The sequence below is a fragment of the Gymnodraco acuticeps genome, unplaced genomic scaffold (assembly GCF_902827175.1).
Source record: "Gymnodraco acuticeps unplaced genomic scaffold, fGymAcu1.1, whole genome shotgun sequence".
In the NCBI taxonomy this organism is placed as follows: Eukaryota; Metazoa; Chordata; class Actinopteri; order Perciformes; family Bathydraconidae; genus Gymnodraco; species Gymnodraco acuticeps.
Window position 1 is genome coordinate 151,641 of NW_022991216.1, and position 24,349 is coordinate 175,989.

The 24,349-nt window shown below is 40.2% G+C and overlaps 1 protein-coding gene across 1 annotated transcript; it reads left to right on the forward strand.

The window, feature by feature from the left end:
• Window positions 1-17,061: 17,061 nt before the first annotated feature.
• Window positions 17,062-22,321, forward strand: LOC117561515 (probable global transcription activator SNF2L2). The gene is made up of 6 exons (XM_034239000.1): window positions 17,062-17,405; window positions 19,318-19,547; window positions 20,004-20,109; window positions 20,963-21,064; window positions 21,205-21,349; window positions 21,514-22,321. Exons 1-6 carry the CDS (start codon window positions 17,310-17,312, stop codon window positions 21,645-21,647), a joined length of 813 nt encoding a protein of 270 aa, XP_034094891.1. The 5' UTR covers window positions 17,062-17,309; the 3' UTR covers window positions 21,648-22,321.
• Window positions 22,322-24,349: the final 2,028 nt, after the last annotated feature.

A 24,349-nucleotide genomic window follows, 5' to 3' on the forward strand; every position in this document is an offset into this window, starting at 1 on the left:
GATAAATAAAAGTTGATAATAATAAAGGTTTCAGTGTTTGGGATGGACATTTATTTAATTTGCTGTTCATAAGTTACTCAATTAGTTGGGGAAAGAATGCCTGTTGAACCTCACTGGGTCATGAACACCTCTTTCCCTCATTTTCACATCTGGCAGACACCAGTTCGATTTATTTTATTTATTTATTTTTGTAATCGTTTATTTGAACCGGGACAGTGCACATCGATAAACACTTTAAAACAAAACAATGCTTACAAGCGTAAATTAGCCGGATTTGAGCTTTAAGCTAATTTCCATCCGCAGTCCCCTCACATACAACATACAAGAATAATATACATGACATGCAGAAAGAGCATCAGCAGCATACAAGCACTTACCACATGGCAGTACAATGTAGCAGCTACGACATATAAAGTGCAGGAGGAGATAAAAGTGCTACATAAAGTGCAAGAGTAGATACACCTGTATAAAAGTGCATTTAGCGGTGATTACACGTCTGTTTGTTGCTCAACCATTCTTTGAGTTGACCTTTAAAGCTATTGAGAGTGGGACAATCCCGTATCTCAGTTGGGAGGCTATTCCACAAAGAGCTGCCTTTAATGGAAAGGACATTTTGTCCAAAAGTGGTCCGTCTACAGTGGATTTCACAGTCTCCTCTGGTTTCTGACCTAGTGCAGCGTCCAGTGTCTTTTTGTGGATGATTCCTATAAGGGGGGGGGGGGGGGGGGGGGCAGTCCATGTAAACATTTATAAATAAAACACATACTTGTAAAAGACTTAAAATTGTCAAAACTCAAGAAATTGTTTTTCTCAAGGATGGTACAGTGGTGGTATGAATATGGCTTTCTGTCAAACACCTGGATAGCTCTCTTGTACAGCTGTTCTATGGGTTTCAGGTTTGTGGCACAAGCAAACGACCAGTTTGTCAAACAGTATTCAATGTGGGATAGAATCATACAGTGATTTTGCAGCATTGACAGTTTTGAAAGGTCTAATTTGTTTGAATGTTGCAAGTTGAATTTAATAGTATTTGATACTTTCTTAATATGTTTCTTAAAAGTCAAGTTCGAGTCCATTATGACTCCAAGATACTTGAAGTGGGGGACTAGTTCTAATTCTGCTCCTTTTAAAAACACATTGGATCCTTCGATTTTGACTGGTCGTTTACTGAACATCATGCTTACCTCCCTGTTCTTTCTCTAACACCTCCATTCGCCACTCGTTTCCTTTCACCTCCCTTGGTTCTAGTTGTTATTATCTTTAGGTATCCTTATTAGTAAGGATAGGGCCTGACAATGCTTTAAACATATGTTCAGACAGGGTCGGCTCTAGAACAACTTGAATGGGGGGGGCAATCATTTACCAAGGGGGGGCACACACTGCCGTCAACAACCAACACACAAACACCAACGCAACTTCAATTTAAAAAAAACATGCTGTAAAGTCTATTGTCTTTCACACACATTGCAGGGTGTAGTGCTATTGTATAGTGCACCTATGACTTGTGCATACATGCACGGTTGTGGCACGACCACCAAAACAGAAACATATAAGGACAGAGGGTGTCGTTTTCTCATACTGATATTCTGCACAAACTGTGCTGTTGTATTTGCTGTAAAGTGTCTTTACTGTAGGTTATTTTTGTATTATACTGTATATACAGCACTTTGGCTCGACCAAAAATCGTTGAAAAATGTGCTATATAAATCAAACTTGATTTGATTTGATATGGACATAAGCCATCATATAAAAAGTGTGCAAATGTATTTAGTATCCTATCCATGTGAACATGTTTTAGGTGAGGGTGGACCTAACCTCCTCTAGGAGGGTCTGGGGGCATGCTCCCCCAGGAAGATTATTTTTTAAATATTGAAGTTAAATGCATCAATCTGGTGCACTTTGAGAGCAAAGTGAAGAGATCTATGGATACATCTCTCAACATCCATATGAAACACAACTGTAAACAGATTTACTTTTTCTTTATGGATATTTCAATAATCATTCCCCTTTTAAACTGTATTCTTGTGTTACTGTCCTATAGTATTTCATACCCGTTTTTCATTTATTCTCTCTTTAATAACTATAATGATCATATAAAGGTATTCCTCGAAAATACTTACATAAATGGTGACCAAACCGTTTGAGACCCACTGAGATAACTTACACTAAAGTGAACTATCTAAACACTGAGAGAGTCCTTACCTCACTGAGTTGACGTTATAAGATCCTCTCAGTCTGACAGGAGAGGACCCTCCTCCACCTTGGTGTAGAAACAGCCCTTTATATCCGTTAGCATAGCTAGCTAACCAGATGCTAACCACAACATTCCACGTTACCGCTCGCGCACTCACAAAATGCGCTCGTGCCACACACACACAGAGCTTGAATGAAACACAGAGACCCATGTACTTGTACTGTACTGTATATCATATTATTTTTGATGGCTTTACTGTATAATCAGTGTAACAGATTAACAGATCGTCACTGGGCTTTCATCTAAACACTCAGCCACGTAATGATAACAAAAAAAAGGTCGGGGGTCATTGGTCAAGCAACACACCAATCAGAGAGCAGCAGTGAGCACACCTCAGGCTGTGTTTTATATTTGTATTATTTATTTCTGATGTATTTCACACAAAAAACCTTTAGTGGAAACGTTTTCACTTAGCCTATATGATAAAAAAAAGAAAAAATCGGCAAAGTGACAAGGCTTGCCCACCCTGCGTTGGGGGGGGCACAGTGACTCATTTGGGGGGGCATGGCCCGCGAATGACCCCCCATGACGCCGACCCTGTGTTCAGATGACCAATAGAAACGACTAGCTTATTCTTTACTGGCTTTGTTCTGATCAAAGAATGCTTGGCGCTCTCCGTGTTCACACCTCCTCAAATTAAAACTGAATTTCAGTTTTAAATAAGCTATAAAGATTGAATAAAACATTCGGAATAACCTGCTCCCTGGTACAGGCTGTTTTAATTCATATTCCATAAGACCTAGCTGGAGAAGAGAGAGTTTGTGGGGCCATGTTGGTATTAAATGTACGAACAAATTATATTCTGAATTATCCATGCACCACATGTCACTGTTTAATTTTAATAGGAACACTGATAATACATATGTAAACAAGTATAAATTAAATAATAATAAATTACAAGAAATCATAAAATACTATAGTCCTTTTTAAAGTGTGGATATAGAATTCAATCATTAATACAGTGTTGACATTAGTGGAGCATGCAGGACACAGTGGGTTGTGTATCCATCCTTTCACTTTTGTTTTTTACGACAAAAAAAATGCATTTCTACGGAGCCCTGGAGGGTTCATAGAGAGAAAAATAAATAAAACGTGGCCACGTTTTACTTTCTCGTGCGCACGCTTTAGTAACTTGTGCGCACGAGTTACTAAAGCGTGCGCACGAGTTACTAAAGCGTGCGCACGAGTTACTAAAGCGTGCGCACGAGTTAATAAAGTGTGGCCTCATTTTATTTAAATTGAGGGATTCCTGTCCGTGACTCACAGTATCTGCTGCCCACAGCTGTTTTATAGAAGGAAAACCTCCTTCACTTTATGAAATCTCAGCGGCACCAGTGGCCTGTACTACGAAGCAGGATTGGCTATTTACACTATTCATTCATGAAGTATGACGCTGCGCTGTCAGCACGCGTCTCCATGTTTGTGATTGGTCAAATGTTGCTAACCCTGTCCCTTTCACCTGAGCGCGCTCTCAGCCGGACAGAGAAACCCTGGTTGATTTACTGAGTTGATAACCAGCTTCGTAGGACCGCTTATCGACATCGCGTTTGTTAGGGTCAGTTAAGCCGGGTAAATCGAACATATTCAGGTCCAGGGTCTGTTGAACTGGCTTCGTCGCAGAGTCCTGCACGGGTCTGATTTTCAAGACCCGCTCCCGCCCCGCACCCGCGACGTGCAATACCGAACCCGCCCCGCTACCCGCACATATTGCCAATTAGTTCCGCAACCCGACCCGACCCGTCGGCACAAGATCCGCAACCCGACCCGAACCCGCATAGCCTATGAGCAGTGAAAACGTGCAATTATTAACACACGCAGTTGCATATTTGTCTCAAAAAGCGTGGGATGTTGGTTATTTTCTCCATCTAGGATGACACAAAAAGCCTCCCAGACGTTGGATTTCGCTCTTGAGGAAGTGTTATTGAAAATGCTGTATTCTCCGCTAGAGAGCTTCAGCTCAGCCATTTCGAATGTGGCGCGCACAGCAGCAGATTGATGCGCTGCAGAGGTTATGATTATGCGCGGTCCCGCGGGAGAGAGGTCTGAGGATTTTAAACATTAAACTAATTTATTATTATTTTAATATATTTATTATGCAATACCCGCGACCCGACCCGCATCATCTTTGTTTTACCCAGAACCGAACCCGGAAAAAAGCGTTTGAAAAAATACCACCCGCGAATCACCTTTTTTGCGGGTCACCCGTCGGATACCCGCGGGTACCCGACCCGATGCAGGACTCTGCTTCGTCGTACAGGGCACTGGAGGCAGTAACGTGTTACTCAGCAGAATCTGAGAAGAGCAGCACCAGCTGCAAAGAGCTGTGCCTTTTACTGTTTACTTCACTGCGGTTCCCTTCATTAGAACCGCTGAATAGAGATCGAGGCTGCTACGTTTAACCACACACACCTATACACACATCGAACTACCAGAGTATTCCCCCTCGCTTTATGAAGGAGATGTCCTGTCACCGGGGCGCATGATGTGTGTGTGTGTGTGGGTGTGTGTATGTGTGTGCTCAGCTCCGCTCTGTGTGCGTGTTCGTGTGTATCCGACACCACCGGCATTTGTTTTCAAATTACCACGAACAGCACACGCACACACACACACACACAAAACGAGGCCACGCTTTATTAACTCGTGCGCACGCTTTAGTAACTCGTGCGCACGAGTTACTAAAGCGTGCGCACGAGTTACTAAAGCGTGCGCACGAGTTACTAAAGCGTGCGCACGAGAAAGTAAAACGTGGCCACTTTTTATTTATTTTTCTCTCTATGAACCCTCCAGGGCTCCGTACATTTCCCTTATGCATAGGTTTTTAAGTTGGACGTGATAAGAGGCAGGGGATGATGTCTGCATGATGTTGTCATTCCCTCCCGTTTCTGTGCCACATTACTGAGTGCTTTTGCAAGTGTGACTGAGAGCACTTTCCAGCTACAGCAATAAAATACCATGATCAACTGTAGGAGGTCTACCATCAAAATGTGCCGTTGCCATGGCAACACTCAGCGGTTTTGAGCAAGTGGTTATGGGAACCTAATGACATGATACCTCTCTTTGATCCTTGTTAGCTGACCCAGTCACTTTACATGAACACACTGAATAGAAACATCACTACACCTCATTAGAATAGAAGCAAAAATAACAATGATAAGGGCTACCTTCTTTTTCATTTTGTGAAACAAAAATATTAAATGTCAAATGAAACTGGCAAGCAATGAATATCCACTGTGTATATAAAAAACACCATTAAAAATAAGTGCTTTTTCAGTGTGTTTAGGTCTTCTGTTCACAAGAGCATAGAGTATGTTGCATGTGTTTGACTTTGGCTGGCTTATGATTCGTTTGCTGCCTTTGATTTATTATTTCAAGCCTGCAAGTGGTGCATATGTTAAGGTTCTTGCAGTTAAATTATGGTCTAATTCCTCTGCTTCACAATATGTGTCTCTTTAAGAAAACAAGACACAATGCAACCTCTTTTCTTAGCGATTAAACCTGTAAATTATAGTCATTTAATGGTTTATTTGGCAGGGACAATGCACAATAATGAACACTTTAAACATTAAAATGTGTTAAGCGTAACAGTGCCAGATTTAGCTTTGAGCTAATTTCCATCCGCAGTCCCTCACATAAAACATTTAAGAAGATTACATTTTACAAACATAGCAAAAACAAAATACATGATATGCAAAAAGTGCAAAAGAGCAAGAGCAGCATACACAATTATTTACCACATATAGCAGCTACGACATATAAAGTGCAAGAAAAGATAAAAGTGCTACATAAAGTGCAAGAGGAGATACCCCTGTGTTAAAGTGCATTTAGCGGTGATCGCACGTCTGGTTGTTTCTCGACCATTCTTTGAGTTGACCTTTAAAGCTATTGAGAGTGGGACAATCCCGTATCTCAGTTGGGAGGCTGTTCCACAAAGAGCTGCCTTTAATGGAGAGGACATTTTGTCCAAAAGTGGTCCGTCTGCGGTGAACTTCACAGTCTCCTCTGGTTTCTGACCTAGTGCAGCGTCCAGTGTGTTTTCTGTGGATGAATTCCCCTAAGGGAGAGGGGGCCAGTCCATGTAAACATTTATAAATAAAACACATACTTTTAAAAGACTTAAAATTGTCAAAACTCAAGAAATTGTGTTTTTCAAGGATGGTACAGTGGTGGTTGACTTTCTGTCAAACACCTTGATAGCTCTCTTGCACAGCTGTTCTATTGGTTTCAGGTTTGTGGCACAAGCAAACGACCAGTTTGTCAAACACTATTCAATGTGGGATAGAATCAAACAGTGGAGGTATGACTTTGCAGAATTGACAGTTAAGAAGGGTCTCATTTGCTTAACATGTTGCAAGTTGAATTTAATAGTATTGGATACTTTCTTAATATGTTTCTTAAAAGTCAAGTTCGAGTCCATTATGACTCCAAGATACTTGAAGTGGGGGACTAGTTCTAATTCTGCTCCGTTTAAAAACACATTGGATCCTTCGATTTTGACTGGTCGTTTACTGAACATCATGCATACTGTTTTTTTTTTGCATTTAACTGTAAGCAAATGTTGTTCAGCCAGTGTTGAACCTTGTCCAAAGCAGTTGAGAGACAGGATGTAATTATTTCAGTATTTTTCCCGTGTACAAAGATGACCGCATCATCGGCATACATTTGTACATTAAAATCAAGACATACATTAGGCAAGTCATTAATGTACAGAGAAAACAGTAATGGTCCAAGAATGGAACCTTGTGGAACCCCAACAGGGTTGACAAGGTATAGGGGGATTTGGTACCGTTGACCAAAATACACTGTTTTCTGTTCGATAAGTACTGTAAGACTCAACACACTGAATTGAATCCGCCGAAAAATTTAAATACGTCAGCTTTGTAAGAAGCACTTGGTGGTCAACAGTGTCAAAAGCCCTCCTGAGATCAAGGAAGACAGCACCTACTGTATGGGCTCGTGTCCAACATAGATTGAACCTTTTCCAAAAAGACACAGTTAGCTGTCTCAGTGGAGTGGTGAGCACGAAAAGCAAACTGCATTGGGTGGAGTGGAGCGAAACCTTTGTCTAAATGTTTGGTGATTAGTTTTGACACCCATGTCTCAGCTATCTTAGAGACACAGGGGAGGATGCTGATTGGTCTGTAGTTGGACATCATTGCGTTATCCCCAGATTTAAAGATTGGTGTCACCGTGGCCACCTTCCAGGATGATGGAACTTCCCTCGTGCTAATAGATTGATTCACTAGCATAGTAATTGGTTTTATTAGACCGTGGATATGTGTCTTTATAAAGTTGGTGTCTAAATCATCTGCATCCCTTGCCTTAGAACCTCTTAATCCTAAAATTATATTTTTTACCTCCACCTCTGTGATTTCCTGCAGGTCAAAAACGGGCGTGTATCCACAATCGGGCTAGGTGAGACCTCAGATGGCGGGAAGAGCTTTGTAATGTCCAAAGCACTATTTATAAAATACTCATTTAGAGAGCTGGCCAACACTGCAAGGTCTCTTGTCAGGGCATCATTGATTTTTAATTCTAGAGCATTATTTTCCTGTTTCTTATCTTTACCTAATAGTTTATTTAGGATTTGCCAAACTGTTTTACTGTTACCTTTCCTTTCGCACCTTCAATTATATTGATGAAAAAGTTTGCTTTGGCCTGTCTTATTGTTTGTGTTACCTTGTTACGAGCATGAGTGAATTTCTGTCTGTCAGTGGATAGTCCGGATTTCAAGCTCTGCTTTAATAGTTGGTCTCTGGATTTCATTACATTCCTGCACTGTAGATTTAGCCAGGGAAGATGATGTTCCTTCCAAGGTTCAAGGTTCCTTATTAGTCATACAACCATAGCTACAAAGTAGTTATGTCGATGAAAATCTTAGGTCACACACTCTAAAAACGAATTCAGGCGACCTTTCACCTCCACTTAATTAAATGCATGGTTGCAAGATAAAAATGTGAGTTAATTGATTTAGATAAACATTTTAAGTTGCAAACATTAATTTATAAGTTGTGTTGACGTAATAATGTTGGTAATTACATCAACTTAATATTGTGTGTAATTTGAACTCTGATTTCTGCGTTAATTGACTTAAAACAAAATTCAAGTTGTAGTAAGTAATGCAATTGGCTTGATAACTTCATTGTTCTACACCTTGAGTTAAGGGTTTCAAGTCCACTCCCACTTAACATGCCTGGACAAGTTCCGACAGTTAAGTCAAATAGAAATACTATACAAAGGACATTTTAAGGTGAGTGTCATCTTTTGTCATTCAAATACAGTAGATACACTGTAAAATATTACCATGATTTCACAATATTTAGCTGTAATATTTTACAATAAATTACTGTTTTACCACTTTACAGTCTTTACCTGTGATGTTCACAATATAATACTGTCATTTTGAATTTCACAATGAAATCAATGCAGGCACAGTTAATTACTGTGAATGTACAGGATACATGATTACCAGGATTTCACAACTTGTTACTGTATTATTTCATAGTAAAATACTGTATTCAGACCATCCTCTGTGATAACACAACAAATTAAGTGATTTTCTTGCTTTTATCGCTCTTGCTTGGCTTTAAATACTAATTTATTTCTTTGGTGCAGGTTTTACTTAAATTGAAAGGGGCACCGCTGCATGTGCCTTAAAATAAACTATGCAACATATAAATATGTAACATTTAAATTGTTGTCTTGGCTTATTGTTTTCAGGTGCTTCCTGGGCATTAACCCCAAGACGGGCTCGAAAGCCAAACAGAGGCATGGCAATTTAAACCCCCATGTCAGCACATTCTTCAGAAAAATTGTTGACTTCGAGTGGATGTCTGTGTAGACAAGTGCTCCCCTCCTTGTTTTCTTTTCTGTCCCCCTGCTGCACAGGTGCACCTGGTCTGCCCCTGGCTCCGCCTCTGCCCAGGTGCACCTGGTCTGCCCCTGGCTCCGCCTCTGCCCAGGTGCACCTGGTCTGCCCCTGGCTCCGCCTCTGCCCAGGTGCACCTGGTCTGCCCCTGGCTCCGCCTCTGCCCAGGTGCACCTGGTCTGCCCCTGGCTCCGCCTCTGCCCAGGTGTTCCAAATTCCACTCAGCCGTGTATATAAAGAGAAGCTGGAGGAGAAGGATGTCTCGCCTATCCTAACGTCGGGAGACACTCTCCTTAGAATACCTCTTTGCCATTTTGAGCTGTAGGCCATATTTTTGCAGATGTGTTTATGTTCAGCCTGGAGGACCTGGTAGTCCAGTTTTCGCGGCTTTATTTTGTTTCCCATAGGGTTTATAATTGATTTCTGGTTAGGGGGGTGAAGCTCTGGGTCCTACGGCCCGTGGTGTGGCTGGCTCGGGTTCCCTCCTTCTGTTTGTTCCTTTTGGCCAGTCCTCCAGACCTCTTTTTGTTTCGTTTGTGTGAGCAAATGGCTGATTATCAATAAATGCTCGTTAGCAAGTACCGGTTATTGCGTGTATTCTTTCATGTTGTGGGTCTCAGCACGAGCCACTAACGCGGAGTAGAGGTTGGGGCCGTGTCCAAGCCACTGTGAAATGTACTTTGCACTTCAATGGAGTAATACAAAGTTAAAATGGGCATTTTCTTTGTTTTTCTTTGTTGATTGAGCTGATTCAATTGTGTAGTTATGGTAAAATCCCAATTAACTAGTCAAATTTACAATATATTATCGTATTATTTACATTTTTATATTTACAGTAAATTACTGGCTACTGTGTTGCATTACTTCTACAGTAAAAGTGTGAAAATACAAATAATTACTGTAATTTATGTACAGCAAGGTACCATAATACCACAGCTCTGTACTGCTATATCACAGTAATTCCATGGGCATGGCAACTGTAAAGTCACAGTATTTAGTTGTACTTTTATTCTAATTTACTGTAAAATATCTACAGTAAATTACTGTGAAATATTTACAGTCAATTACTGTGAAATATTTACAGTCAATTACTGTGAAACTAGTAGCCAGTAATTTACTCTAATTTTACAGCCAAATATTTTACAGTGTAGCCTTGTAGTTGCACTGTATAGGCAAATTGCTGTTTGACCAACATTAGCAGCCTTTGAACTGTGAATAGTTCTGTGAGAGGATACAAAGTAGTAGAGGCTACTGTGAGAGTACAAATACTTTGGTTACTATTGTGATATCGCTTTTTATTAAAAAATGAATCTCGGTGAAGCAGATCAAGGACATGCTTCTTGAGGTAGGATCGTTATTTAGAGTTGTCATTGAAATGCAAGTTGTTGGCAGTCACCCATTCAGAATATATTCATTTAGGTCATTTCTCTTTTTTTCCTTTTTCAAAAATAGCACAATACAATTGAAGTACGCAGAGAACTATAGCCATCCGCTGCCTTGTCGTGTACCTTGGAGAAAAGGAAGAGGACCTTTTCAAGGAGTTTAGCGACGTAATTAAAAATCTTGAAATAAAATAAAATACATGGGCACAGTGTAAAAACACAGGACAAAAGCACTGCTCTCTGTCAGCTACATTTTGAAGCATATTGCACTTTTGGCCACACCCCAATCAATAATATCTTAGCAACGTTCAGCATGGATAGGTGTTGACAGCAATGGCATGGGAAAAGGATTGTGTAACATTTGAAAAGTGGCTTCTGCTCTTCACTTAACCAGTTCACATATTGTATGGAACCTGCTAAAAAGATGAGAAGATACTCTTGGTTGGGATTGACAAAATCTGTCCTAGGCAAAGTACTCATAACCACCTCTGTGTGTCTTCAGGACCACATTGCCATGACGACACACACATGCAGACTCAATAGGTGAAAATAATACCAGCGTTGCTTTAGCAGCTGGTAATAATGGCTCTGAATTAGCTAAGAGTGACAGTTTATGTATGCAGTTACCTAATTCATTATCTCTTATGCGCTAACCTATTATTTAATGTGCTTCAAAAGGACATGAATATCGCCTTCATCAGTGACCGGTCCACCCCAGGGTCTGACCATACGATGGCAACCATCGTGGTGGAGGGAAACAAATGAATGAGCAAGCATTCTGCGTTAAATGTGTTCATACTGTTTGAAATAAAATACACTGTCGGCAGTGTAAACATCTTTGTTACATCTCTTGTGAAATGGATGTGTGTGATCTGCAGATTGGTGGCCATTGAGAGCTTGTTTCTGTAGTTTTACAAAAACTTTACAGATGTGACGTATTTGGCACTGGTTTTAAATATGCAAAGGCTTCTAACTTCGTTGTGATGGCACCATGTATTTGCTGTGTCCCCATGTCCCATGGTAATACGGCTAATGTGTTTATTTATTATTTGTGGGGAAATTTAAATTTGTGTTATTTATCTTTTTTTTCAAGATTGAAATGAAGCTCAGCGCAAGTTCTTTCAGGAAGACTGGGTGTATATACATTCACTCCGCAGCTGCATATAATCAGCTCATCACAGGCGTTCTCTTTAACCTATTACATTTCACCTCATTCTCCAGCAGCCAATCAACGTGCTGCAGCCCAACTATAAAATGGTTCTCCTCTCTCCTGCAGTCAGCTGTGATTTCAGGTGTTCATGCACCTTATCATATGGTATGTGTCAATAAATGTTCAAACATAATGAATTCTCTCCTGATTGAAACATCATGTGTTGAAATAAACAACTGCAGTTCAAAATAAAAAGTGAATTGCCTAATATTTGTGTTGTAGAATCAATTAGTTTCTTTCTCTAAAAAGGCAAAAACATGAAAAAGCTAAGAGAAAAAAACTATTGAATACAATGTATTTGGAGCAACTTCATTTATAAATGGTTGTCAACTTAAAAACGTGTGTTCACAATGATGGTAATTTAGTACATACAACTTAAAATCCTTTTAAATCATGTGGTAAAACAAGTTGGAGCAACTTCATTTTTTGAGTAATCAACTTAAAAACTTGTGTTCATGCTACCAATTATTAAGTAAGTGGTAATTAAAAACACCTCTGATTGTAGAGGAAAAGCCTTCTCCTCTAACTCAAATAACTTTGTTGCTTTCAGACAATTTCATTAGAAGTTGTCTTAACTCAATAAACATCGATGCAAACTGTTGCGTTGATTTTCTTTGTTGAGCCAAGGCATTTGTTTTTAGAGTGCAGGCTTCTCCAACAGTGCAACACAATATTACAGAAAAACTGAAAAATATGGTGCAAGTAAATATTAAAAGTAAATGCAAAAAGAAAGGAATAGTTTAAAAAAAGTGAAATAGTGAAACAAGAGTCTATATGCAAGCTATTGGAATGATATATTAGGTAAATAGATAAATGATTACTAAGTAGCAGAATGTTATCAATCAATCAATGTTTATTTATATAGCCCAATATCACAAATGTTACATTTGTCTCAGTGGACTTTACAGTTTGTACAAAATATCAGTATGACAATACGACACCCTCTGTCCTTAGACCCTCACATCGTACAAGGAAAAACTTCCAGAGAAAACCCACAGTTTAAAGGGGAACATGGGAGAAACCTCAGGGAGAGCAACAGAGGAGGGATCCCTCTCCCAGGACGGACAGACGTGCAATAGATGCCGTGTGTAAATGGATGGATGTTGTTTCAGCAGTTCAGGTGTTTAACAGTCTTATTGTGGGATGAAGCTGTCTCTGAATCTGGTGGTTTTAGTCCTGATGCTGTGGTAACGCCTGCCAGACGGCAGCAGACAGAATAGTTTGTGGCTGGGGTGATGGGGGTCTTTGATAATCCTGAGGGCTTTCTTCCTGAGCCGCTGGTAGTAGAGGTCCTCCATGGAGGGCAGCTCCGTCCTGGTGATGTTCTGTGCAGTTTTCACTACACTCTGTAAAGCCTTACGATTGAGGGCGATGAAGCCAGTCAGGATGCTCTCTATGGTGCACCTGTAGAAGGTCAGGATCCTCTCTAGGGTGCACCTGTAGAAGGTCAGGATGCTCTCTATGGTGCACCTGTAGAAGGTCAGGATGCTCTCTATGGTGCACCTGTAGAAGGTCAGGATCCCTCTCTATGGTGCACCTGTAGAAGGTCAGGATCCTCCTCTATGGTGCACCTGTAGAAGGTCAGGATGCTCTCTATGGTGCACCTGTAGAAGGTCAGGATGCTCTCTATGGTGCACCTGTAGAAGGTCAGGGTGCTCTCTATGGTGCACCTGTAGAAGGTCAGGAGTCCTCTCTATGGTGCACCTGTAGAAGGTCAGGATCCTCTCTATGGAGCACCTGTAGAAGGTCAGGATGCTCTCTATGGTGCACCTGTAGAAGGTCAGGATGCTCTCTATGGTGCACCTGTAGAAGGTCAGGATGTTCTCTATGGTGCACCTGTAGAAGGTCAGGATGCTCTCTATGGTGCACCTGTAGAAGGTCAGGATGCTCTCTATGGTGCACCTGTAGAAGGTCAGGATCCTCTCTATGGTGCACCTGTAGAAGGTCAGGATCCTCTCTATGGAGCACCTGTAGAAGGTCAGGATGCTCTCTATGGTGCATCTGTAGGAGGTCAGGATGCTCTCTATGGTGCACCTGTAGAAGTTGCAGAGTATCCTGGAGTCCATGTTGAACCTCCTCAGCCTGCGGAGGAAGAAGAGCCGCTGTTGAGCTGTTTTGGTGATGGGGGGTGGTGTGAAGAGTCCATGTCAGGTACTCAGTGATGTGGACACTGAGGAACCTGAAGCTGCTGACTCTCTCCACCATAGTCCCATTGACGGTGATGGGGGCGTGTCCCTCTCCCTGCTGCTTCCTGTAATCCACAATCAGCTCCTTGGTTTTGCTGACGTTGAGATGGAGGTTGTTATCCTGGCACCAAGATGTCAGGTTTTCGACCTCTCTGTACGCCGTCTCATCGCCGTCTGTGATCTGGCCGATGGCGGTCGTGTCGTCAGCTAACTTCACGATGATGTTGGAGCTGTGTATGGCCACGCAGTCGTGAGTGAACAGGGAGTGTTGTCCCTAAGGCACCCTCTCCTTGAGAAGGAAGACATTGTACGTTGTTGCAGGTTTTTAGGGATGAAGCGAGAACCGGAGGCAGGGGTTTTAGGTGTGGCCATGAACCTTTTTTTTGTGAGTTTCCTGGCAAAAAGAACAAGATTATGGTCAGAAAGACCAGTCAGGAAGTTGTAGGTTTTAATTATTCTGTCAGCTTTGTTTGTAAATAATAAATCTATCATGTCCAGCTTCTAATATCTGCCCTCTAAATCTCATGTGTCTTCTCCTCTAAGATAAAGTCACAAAACAGGGGACACATTTAAATTGCACGCCCCATCTGCATTCATTTACCAAAACCCCATCAGCTCTCCATGGATGGAAGTGCTCTGCTGACGTCAGTGAGCGGCTAGACAACTCATTATCTTGTCAGCTGAAGCAGGCTAAACTGCATGTTATCCAACACGTGTGTCACTTCTGTCCGTTCAGATGCCTGTTTTTACTCGTCAATACTTCTACTAATAACATTATTTGTAAGCTACAGGAGGAAGCTTGTTTACCTTGACTGCCAGCTGCTGCCTCTTCAGCGGCTGATAGGAAAAGGAGTATTTCTGATATTTCCCCACAATTTCCACTTGTTATAATAGAAAACATGAGACCTTGACCTTGTTTTTTTATGTAAAAAGTATTCTTGTATTCTGTAGTACACATGCAAATACAGAATGGTCGAGAAATAAAATGTTTTTCATGGTGACTGAAGATAATAAAGCCATTTACATTTTTATCTAAGAATATAACAACACTGAATGCAATGTCCTTCATATTAATCTATTAAAGAAATACATGAGATTTAAAGTGACTTTTAAGAGAATTTGTTAGAAAAAATGCATTTTGTTTTGATATACAGACCAGAGGCTATAAGAGTATGAAAAAGACTGCTAATATCATCCAAGACATCCAACAGTGAGTGCCTATACTAGCTGTTGATTCAGAGGTGGTATATTTGTGGTTCTATTCTAAGGCCTTTCTTTGGATAGCATGAATGTAATGTAAAAATACACCCTGCAGGGTTAAGAATGACAAAAGGCCTTGGCCAGCTGCTAGAAGAGGAATAGGACCCTTTACTGGTCCCCTAGAGGGAATTCAGTTCAGAACTTCACTGTGTGGCATGGTCTGTGCTGTTTTCCTGTGATGCGAATTCTGACATAGTTTGCTGTTTTGCTGCAGCATTTTGTGGCACGCTTGGAAAAAACAACAATTGATTCACAGAAACCAGATGTTTTTAATATCGGTCCAAACTAGAAAAGCATGGCTGTTTTGCTACAGTTGTTACAGCTCAGCAGATTAGTGTTATGGAGATATTTTCCCTTTGTGTCTTGGCACAGAAATGACATCTTATCTGAGTCCAAATGAATGCATTAGTCACCATGCCGGAATGCTCTGGCTGTATAGAAACAAGGGAGACATCTTCAGTTAGACTTTGGGCTGGGGCGCAGATGAGGGCATATGTAACATAACGAAGCTGTGAAACTTAACAAGACATAAATTAGCACTTCATTTACATATTCTAAGGTTGCAGTAAAATGCGTATACGAATGAATAATGTTACGAATAAATGATTAATGGTGAATGCTCTTGATTTGGCAAATGAAGCCGCCCAGAATCAGAAGGTCTTTATGGTTTCGTTATCCAGAAGTAACCAATCGATTCACTGGTCAGCCTGTCTGTTTTAATCCAGATGTTGCACAGGCCAGACACACAGTCCACTATAGTTTTGTTTTATAGAAACTATCAAACGATGTTCTTTAAACCATCAGCTACATGTTAGATGCAAGCAATTAGGACCAGAGGTGGAAGAAGTACTCAGATCTTGTACTTAAGTAAAAGTAGAAGTATCAGAGTGTAGGAATACTCTGAAGTAAAAGTCCTGGACACTGAAAACATTTCAAATTGTCTTTAATAAAATGTCAACAGATTTAACATAACTGTATTACGTTAGTTGAAAGCAATAATATTAAGTTGAACCTAATATTTTTATTTAAACTTACATAAAATTACTGCTTTCAACTAAACTAATACATTATGTGTAATTTGTTGACATAATAAATGTAATTAAAGTCAACGTTTCTATTTTTTCAGTGTACTATTCAAAATGTTACTCAAGTAAGTACAAAAGTATTGGTATCTAAAAATACTTACTTAAGTACCAAAAGTGCAGATCGTCCCATTTCACAATCATATGTATTACGTGTTTTATTTTAAATATTTATGCATGGTGGGTTCGTCAAGCTGGTGAAAGTGGAGCTATTTTTTTTATCTACTGCAAGGTTGTGAATTTTACCCAGGTGTAACTAAATTCTTGTAGATCATAGATTTTAATAATTATCTATAACTGCAAAGTAAATAAAAGGTAGCCTATTACACAGATTTAGTGGAGTAAAATATTTACCTCTGAATTGTAGAGGAGAATAAGTATAGAGTAGCAATTGAAATACTCGATTAAAGTACAGTACCTCAAAATTCTAAACAAGTACAGTACTTGAGTACTTAGTTACAACACCATAGGACCATGCACCAGAGATAGTTTCAGACCAGTGGCCACCCGTGTTTTTGTCCAACCACACAACAATGTAATGTAAACTATAACTATACAAATAAAAAGATTGAGTGCAATTTCTTTTAAAAAGTAAGGATTTAGGGTGACATATTTAATTTTGCAGCATTTGTTTTCGTATTTGGTCATTACACAAATCACAAGGGCTCTGACCCTGTGTCCCCTTGGCGATTACGCGCTCCAAAACGTGCACACTTAGCCCATGATCTAAGTGTCCTATGTGTCTGAAGGCTGGACTCATGTTCCTCAGATCCCTGCACTAGCTGACACGTTCCCACTGAAATGCAAAATTAAAAAAAAAAAAAATGGAGCCGATAACTTTAACAGCAGGGTAGGAAGAGGGGAAAAAACCGTCTGGCATCAGTCGATATTAAAAACATGCAGAGGGAGACAAGCTCGGGGCCTTCCAGAGTCAGGAAAAAGACTTCGGAGAGCTGCAGACAGGAGATGGGTATGGCATTTCTATTTCCCCCCAGCCCATTGATTTGTTTATGAAAACATAGCGCTTTTATTCTCCCCCCTTCTGGGCTCTGCTTCTGAGTGATCAGCTGATGAAGAGACTAGCAGCTCGCCGCTATGCTGGCTTGCTAATTCTCTCCCCAACAGCTGCAGCCGATCCTGGTAGCCAGCCTGCACATTGCACTCAGGTAAATATGCTCCTCCATGTCTTTCCTCTCAAGATTCAGCCAGGCTACATCGCATGGGAAAGAGAGGAAGAGATGGATGAAATGTGTGTTTGAATGTGTGTGTGTGTGTGTGTGTGTGTGTGTGTGTGTGTGTGTGTGTGTGTGTGTGTGTGTGTGTGTGTGTGTTGTGTGTGTGTGTGCGTGCGTGTGTGTGCGCGCGCGCTCGCTGGCTTGGGAAAGGAGAGTGAGTTTATTCCTGTCTGTCTTTCTGTCTGTCTGTGTGTGAGTGAGAGCAGGGGGAGAGAGGGGGTGTGTGTGTGTTGTAACAGATGAGAGGGAATCTTTGCCAGATAAGTCTGGAAAGAGGCAGGCTTGTTATAGGAGATAGCATGGAGCAGCACATGCACACACACACATGCACAGTCAATGAGGCGGCTCAGCTGTGTTATACATCTTTTAGGATTACCCTCCATCCCTCCAGTGTTCCTGTGAACGACTGCAGCCCTTCAGAGGGAGCAGCGGGGCTTTTAAAGCCTTCATTTGAGCCGAGCGATGATGAACAGGATTTCTATTGTTACTCAATCCTCTGCCATGTATTTTTGGTCAGGATGTGCATCATGCATTTTGTCACCATCAGTTCTATTGTTTGAAGCTGTTGTAATTATTATAGTTCTGTACAGTGCTGCTCCTCAGTGCAAAATACAATCTTCCAACATGCTTTAATCTTTGTCCTTGAGAAAAATGATTTCCTCCAAGTGCATGCTTTATTATAGGATGTAAATGTTGGTGTGCTTGTACTGTATGAGACTGGATGATTGATGCATCAATGTGCTGTTTGGATTGGACAGCATGCCTTCTGTAATTCCTCCTCCTCTGCACTCCAGCCGGGCTGCTGCTGAGCTGCTGCATGCATACTCATGTTGCGGGTCTCTAATTGCCTTTGTGAAAAATACAGTGGTTGCAGCAGATATTTTGAAAAGGGGTGATGAAATGGTTGAAAACAACTCGGCATGCAGCAGACATCAAAAGGCACACCGAACATTTTGTTTCTATTTCATATTTTGATATTTTGTGAAGAACCAGGAAAAATATTGTTTATTTACTGCATTTTTACTATTTGTGGTGGCATAACATGGCTCCTTATAATGCATTCACATTTGATGTTCATCAAAAAAAAATACTGCCTTCCCTCGATAATCATCTGACATCAAAGCCTCCAGAAAAAATTATCTGTCCTAAATTTGCAGAGACAGCACAGCAGTTGGGTCGCCCCAGTCCATGCACGTTTGTGTGCTATTGTGTTAAATAAATTAAACGCTCTTTAATTTAAATACAAATGTACTTCTGGATGCTTGAACTCCATGTACTGCTTATTTGCCGGAGAATGTTAGCTATGCCCCCTCTTAGTCGATTTGTTGACTAGTTGGTTTTTGTCTTAGTTGCTCGACATGTCTTGGTTGATATGTTTTTTTTATATGCTGAATAACTTTACGAGTATGTCTCTGGTTAACTTGAGATTAATGTAATTGTGGAGAAACTCAGTTTTACAGATTTGTTCAAGTCAACAAAATGGTATAAGTGTTTTTTGAAGGACTTCAATTCTATAGATTGCTGTCAAAAGTGCTTCAGTTTTTCTAAAAGATCAATTTATTTTCAAAAATAAATACAGTGTTTAGCAGTTTCTGAGCATCCCAACTGTCACATGAAAATCACAGGTGGAGTTCAACTGAATGGGAACGGTACAGCTTTGAATGGAAATCTATCACAGTTCTCCCTTTTCATGTTTTCATTGTTCATGTAATGTTAGGTGCAACCTGATTAACAAAGGGAGCACATATAGGCTTTGTGTGTACAACATAAACAGTAACATTTGCCTTACTCTCCCGCTATAAGTTTGTCTGAGTGTGTTGGATGTGGCTTCCTCTCCCTGCAGCCTGAGGCAGCAGAGAACGGTTCCCTGGAGGCGATGGAGGAGGACATCAGTCTAAAGAAGCGTAAAAGTGATCATCATGGGGAGACAGACCTGCAGGCCGGGCAGGAAACAGGGGAAACGGTCAAAAGGAAGCGAGGACGCCCACCTGCTGAGAAACTACCTCCGAACCCTCCTGAACTCACCAGAACTCTGAGCACTCTGGTAGACATGGTCATCAACTACAAGGACGGGTGAGGGCGCTCAGTTATTTACGGACTCTGTCATGACACTGTGATGCAACTACATGTAAGTCCAAACGCATCAACTAGCTGTCCCTGAAATCCTCAAACCCAGGGCCTGATCATTTGACCAGGTGTGAAAACAACATCATGACCCATACATTCATTTATTCATTTCAATATAAACATGAATTTATTATGTATTCATCCCAAAATGCTAAAGAAAAGCTTATGTTTTACTTTTTTTATATTTACATTTTTTTAAAAATCAGATTTATTTGACTTGTCTGTAAAATGGACTATAGTAATAAGATGCAATAATTGCCATGAAACACTGTTTCAAAGTAGTGCTTTGAGCTAACCGTAGCATGTTAGCATGCTAGCATTTGCTAATTCCATTTCAATCAAACACTGACAAGAGAATCAGATAAATTAAATGAAAAGTGAACTGTCACATTGTGCTTCCAGCTTGGGTCGACAGATCAGCAAAGGCTTTGTGCAGCTCCCCTCTAAGAAGGAGGTCCCAGAGTACTACGAGCTGATCCGGAAGCCTGTGGACTTCAGGAGGATCAGGGTAGGTGTCCCTGAACGCCTCACAACTCACACACAGACATCCCTGCTATCTTATCTTCTAACAGAAACTCACATAAAGGGAGATGAAACTCGAGCAGATATACAATGCATCAAAAGACAGGTGTGTGCATGGAATATTCAAACACTTCTTCAGTAAATACTGATTGAGAGAATGATTTCAAAAGTTGTAAGAGATAGTGTGATGCCAATACATTCTGAATCGTCTTTCAATTTGAAGAAAAACTTTAGAGTAGTTTGCACTGAAACTTTTATGAATGTATTATATTTCACATATATATATATTTAAATACCCATTGGGTTATCCAACTAGGTATCCTCTGAGTTAAAATATGAATACCAACATTACATTTTTAAATTGTAGGCTTGACTAAATTGTTGCAGGACCAAGAAACAAACCTTGCAACACTGAAAACATCGTTTCCAAAGAATTGTAGCTTTTTTAAAATTCTTCTTGCAGTGTCATAAAATGCTATTTGTGTGTGGGAGAAAAAAACGTTTAAAAAAGCAGAAACGCAAAAAACAAGTTTCTTTAAAAGAAAAAACCTGTGTTTGTGTTTGGACTTTGAGATGCTGGTAGGCAGATTCATTTTGACCTTTGGAAAGTGCCATTTAGCTGTTTCCCTCTTCTTCTTGATGCTCAGCAGGTGGTGCTAACCTTAACATTAAGTGTACAGTTATGAAAGTGGTTCTGATCTCATCAATTATCTCTTGGTAAAAAACGATTTAAGCTACTTGCTTGAGGAAAATACCATCTCGACAAATGCTTATTAAAGGCTTGATTGAACAGTTGAAGCTGAAAAGTGATTTCTTGTTTTGATGCCTCTGCCTCACAGGAACGTGTGCGTAATCACAAGTACAGAAGTGTGGTGGATTTGGAGAAGGACGTCTTCCTCCTGTGTCACAATGCTCAGACCTATAACCTGGAGGGATCTCAGGTGATAACAATAGAAACATTTATATTTGAATGCAACACAATTATTGTTCTCAGTCTCCATTCTGTTATTGTTCTAATAATGGTTTTGGATCCTGTGAAGAACCACCCACGCTGTTTATGTGTCTCTGTTTACCACTGCAGATCTATGAGGATTCCATTGTCATTAAGTCTGTTTTTGAGAGTGCGAGACAGCGAATTGTCACAGACGAGGAACAGAAAGTGACGGTTAGCGCCAGTCACAGCGATAATGGCGGCGGAGCTGAAGACCAATTTGTTCCATCAGCAGGTTAGAGTTAAAGGACAAACATCAGGAGGGGTGCTTAGGTTTCTTAGAAGTGACTAAATGGAAGAAAACGAAAGATGAGGACATTCATTTTCTGGTTAAAAAAGGGAATATTTGTAATTAATTCACGTTAAAAATACTGATCCTGTTTTTGTTTTTTTAACCAGTGAAACCATTTCCAGTCCGGCTGAAGAAGGGGAATAAAGAGGAAAGACGCAGAAACGACATGGCCAAGAGGCTTCACAGTGATTTAGACAGCGATGAGGATCTAGAGGATAGCTCCACAAAAGATGAAGGTTGAACTGAAGGACCCTCAATTTTTTTGTATTGTTGTTCATATTTATTCCCTACCACGTCCTTTTCATTGGTTTCTTCATTATCTGAGACAGAAAAGGAAATGATATAGCAGAAAGGACCACTCAAAGAGAGCCACTTATGGAACAATGCGATGTATTCTCATGCCACTCAACCATGTCTTGCTGCAAATAGTGCTGTTCTTTTCAGTTAGCTGGCCTTTTACTACACTTCCCCTTTTATCTGCCTTATGTCTCTGTGTTTGCTTCTGAAAATATTATGTAAGATACCCGTTTTCTCTGACTGTTTTTAATCAATATATTTGATTGTATGAAATGCCTTCATATGTCTTGGAGCATGGTTTGTATGTCTCTTCTGAAGAGGACTCCTGCAGCGTAGCACCGCTGATGACAATGCTGACATGTTCAAGGCTTGGGAGTTGAAGCACACGGAAAGGTGTTTTTAAAGAAAAACAATGAAAAATGAACACTGTAAAATCTCTGAATGTGATTTTAGAGATAATACATCTTTGATCAAATGTAAAAAAAAAATGAAAGAGACTACAAATAGGTCTATTCAAGAGTACTCAAGTCGAACATTTGTATCCCTTGTGCTACAGTTTATTCACATATTGTACAGTTTGTGTGACAATTAAGTTAAAAGAAACAACGTTCATTTACTCCTGGTTGTTGGGGGGGGGGGGGGGGGGGGATAGTGGAAGATACAATTGTTAAGACAATTCCTGGAAATATGTCAATTAAACATCTTCAAAATAAATTTGACCAAAAGCCCCTCTGGTTGGCTATCAATATCATTACTATTATTACATTTCCTTTTAGCTGAAGCTTTTATAAGTATAGTCATTATAGCATTTGTGTATAATCAATCCAGCACAGGAAGTAGTGATAAAAGCATGAAAGAGAGATGCTAAAGGCTATTATTTAATCAAATACAGCATTCCACCTCCACATTAAAGCAGGATGTACAGGTAAGTATATTACCTATTGTGTGTGATGTGTTTTGACAATGGTCCAATAGGTGGTGCAAGAGAACTGTTTGGTTGTACCTGTATTTGTTCCATATTTTCCTTAAAAACATTCATATTTAACAATTCAACCATTTTAACAATTTCTGTATTTACCCATCCTCTGAACTTCATTTTCTATATGTTAGCTGCAGTAATTGACAAAAGTTCAATATGTTTTGTAGAGCATTTGCAGGTACGAAAAAGTCATACCTAACCCTAAACCAGAAAATGTGAGGCACAAATGATACACAAGTATCCCCCCTGTATCAGAACATCAGAACATTACCAACCGGAACTAAATTGGCATAGCATGTTATTTTAATTTGATTATCACCCCCACAGATGGTATGATCTGTGTTCTACCCAGCCTGCCATCAAATGGTTCCATCTTTCTAATAACAGGAGGAGTTTTCTCTACACAAATCCTGACATGGAGGAAAGACATGAACATCAATACATTTCATAAGCTGCTAGAACCCTTGCAAATTGTGCTCCAGCACTCAAATTGTTAATTAATGTTTAATGATGGGCGCTCTCATGACAGCGTGTTATTTCACAAGTGAAATCTCAATCCGTGCCCTACCACCCCTTAATGGTTTTTACCTCAAAACACAAGTGATCATGTGTAGGTGACTCACCTTCTCCAATTCATGAGCTGTAACTTGCATGTCAAATTGAAAACCTGTCTGCAGGTCAATTTATATGTGAAAAGGTGTGTAGCTGTACTGATAAGCAATTGAATACCACGCTTTCCTCCTTATTTTTATTTATTTATTTTCAATACAAGGAAAATATAAAATCCTAATTCTTGAATTATTATTAGGGGATACGGGGTAGGTATGCTTATCAGGGAAATCTAATTCAAACCGTAAGAACTGCCAATTTACACACCCAGCGGACACATTGGAGTCATCTTTCTGGCTCCAATGTTCACAGAGTAGAGGTGGCATGCAATCACCTTTTCTGAGCGTGTTTGTGAGTGGCGTCCCACAGTTTTACATTAACTCGCAGATTTTCAGCTGAACATCTGCAGAGAGCTGCAGTCTGTGCTGGTTCTCTGTGGGATTCTCAGTTAATGCCAACCTTTTACACTTCAGGGAGTGACTTCAGTCAGTGTTAATATCAGAAATATCCCTCATTGGAGCTTCAAACTGCTGTTGATTCAGTTGTTGCTAAGTTGCTGAGCCCATAGCTGTGGCGAATATTCGTACATTTTCCTCCCTACTTATCTGCGATTTGTACTTCATTCTTCGGCAGTAATAATGAAAATGTGTGCTAATGCTGAAAAAGTGTTCTTGTGAATATTGTTATATGGGTATCAGTAATCGTTTTGAGAACCCCACATCCATTTGCAGTCAAATATCATAATATGCAGTCAAATATCAGTATGTACTGCAGGCACAGTGGAGGGCATCTGTAAACAAGGGTGAGTTGCAACATGGTGTGATTGCATTCAAATTCAGAGTCATTCTGCCTCTAGCATATTCATTCATTTCAGTGCTAGGATATGACTATCAAATACAATAAGCCATAGAGGCACAAGAACACTGTGATTTACAGCAGTATGTTTTTTTGTTGATTTATATGATAGCGTGTCTGAACTCACAAAATGGCATTTTGTTAACATGAGAGGAGTTTGTCAAGCTTAAGACTGCACTGAAAAAACTGAAACGTTGACTTTA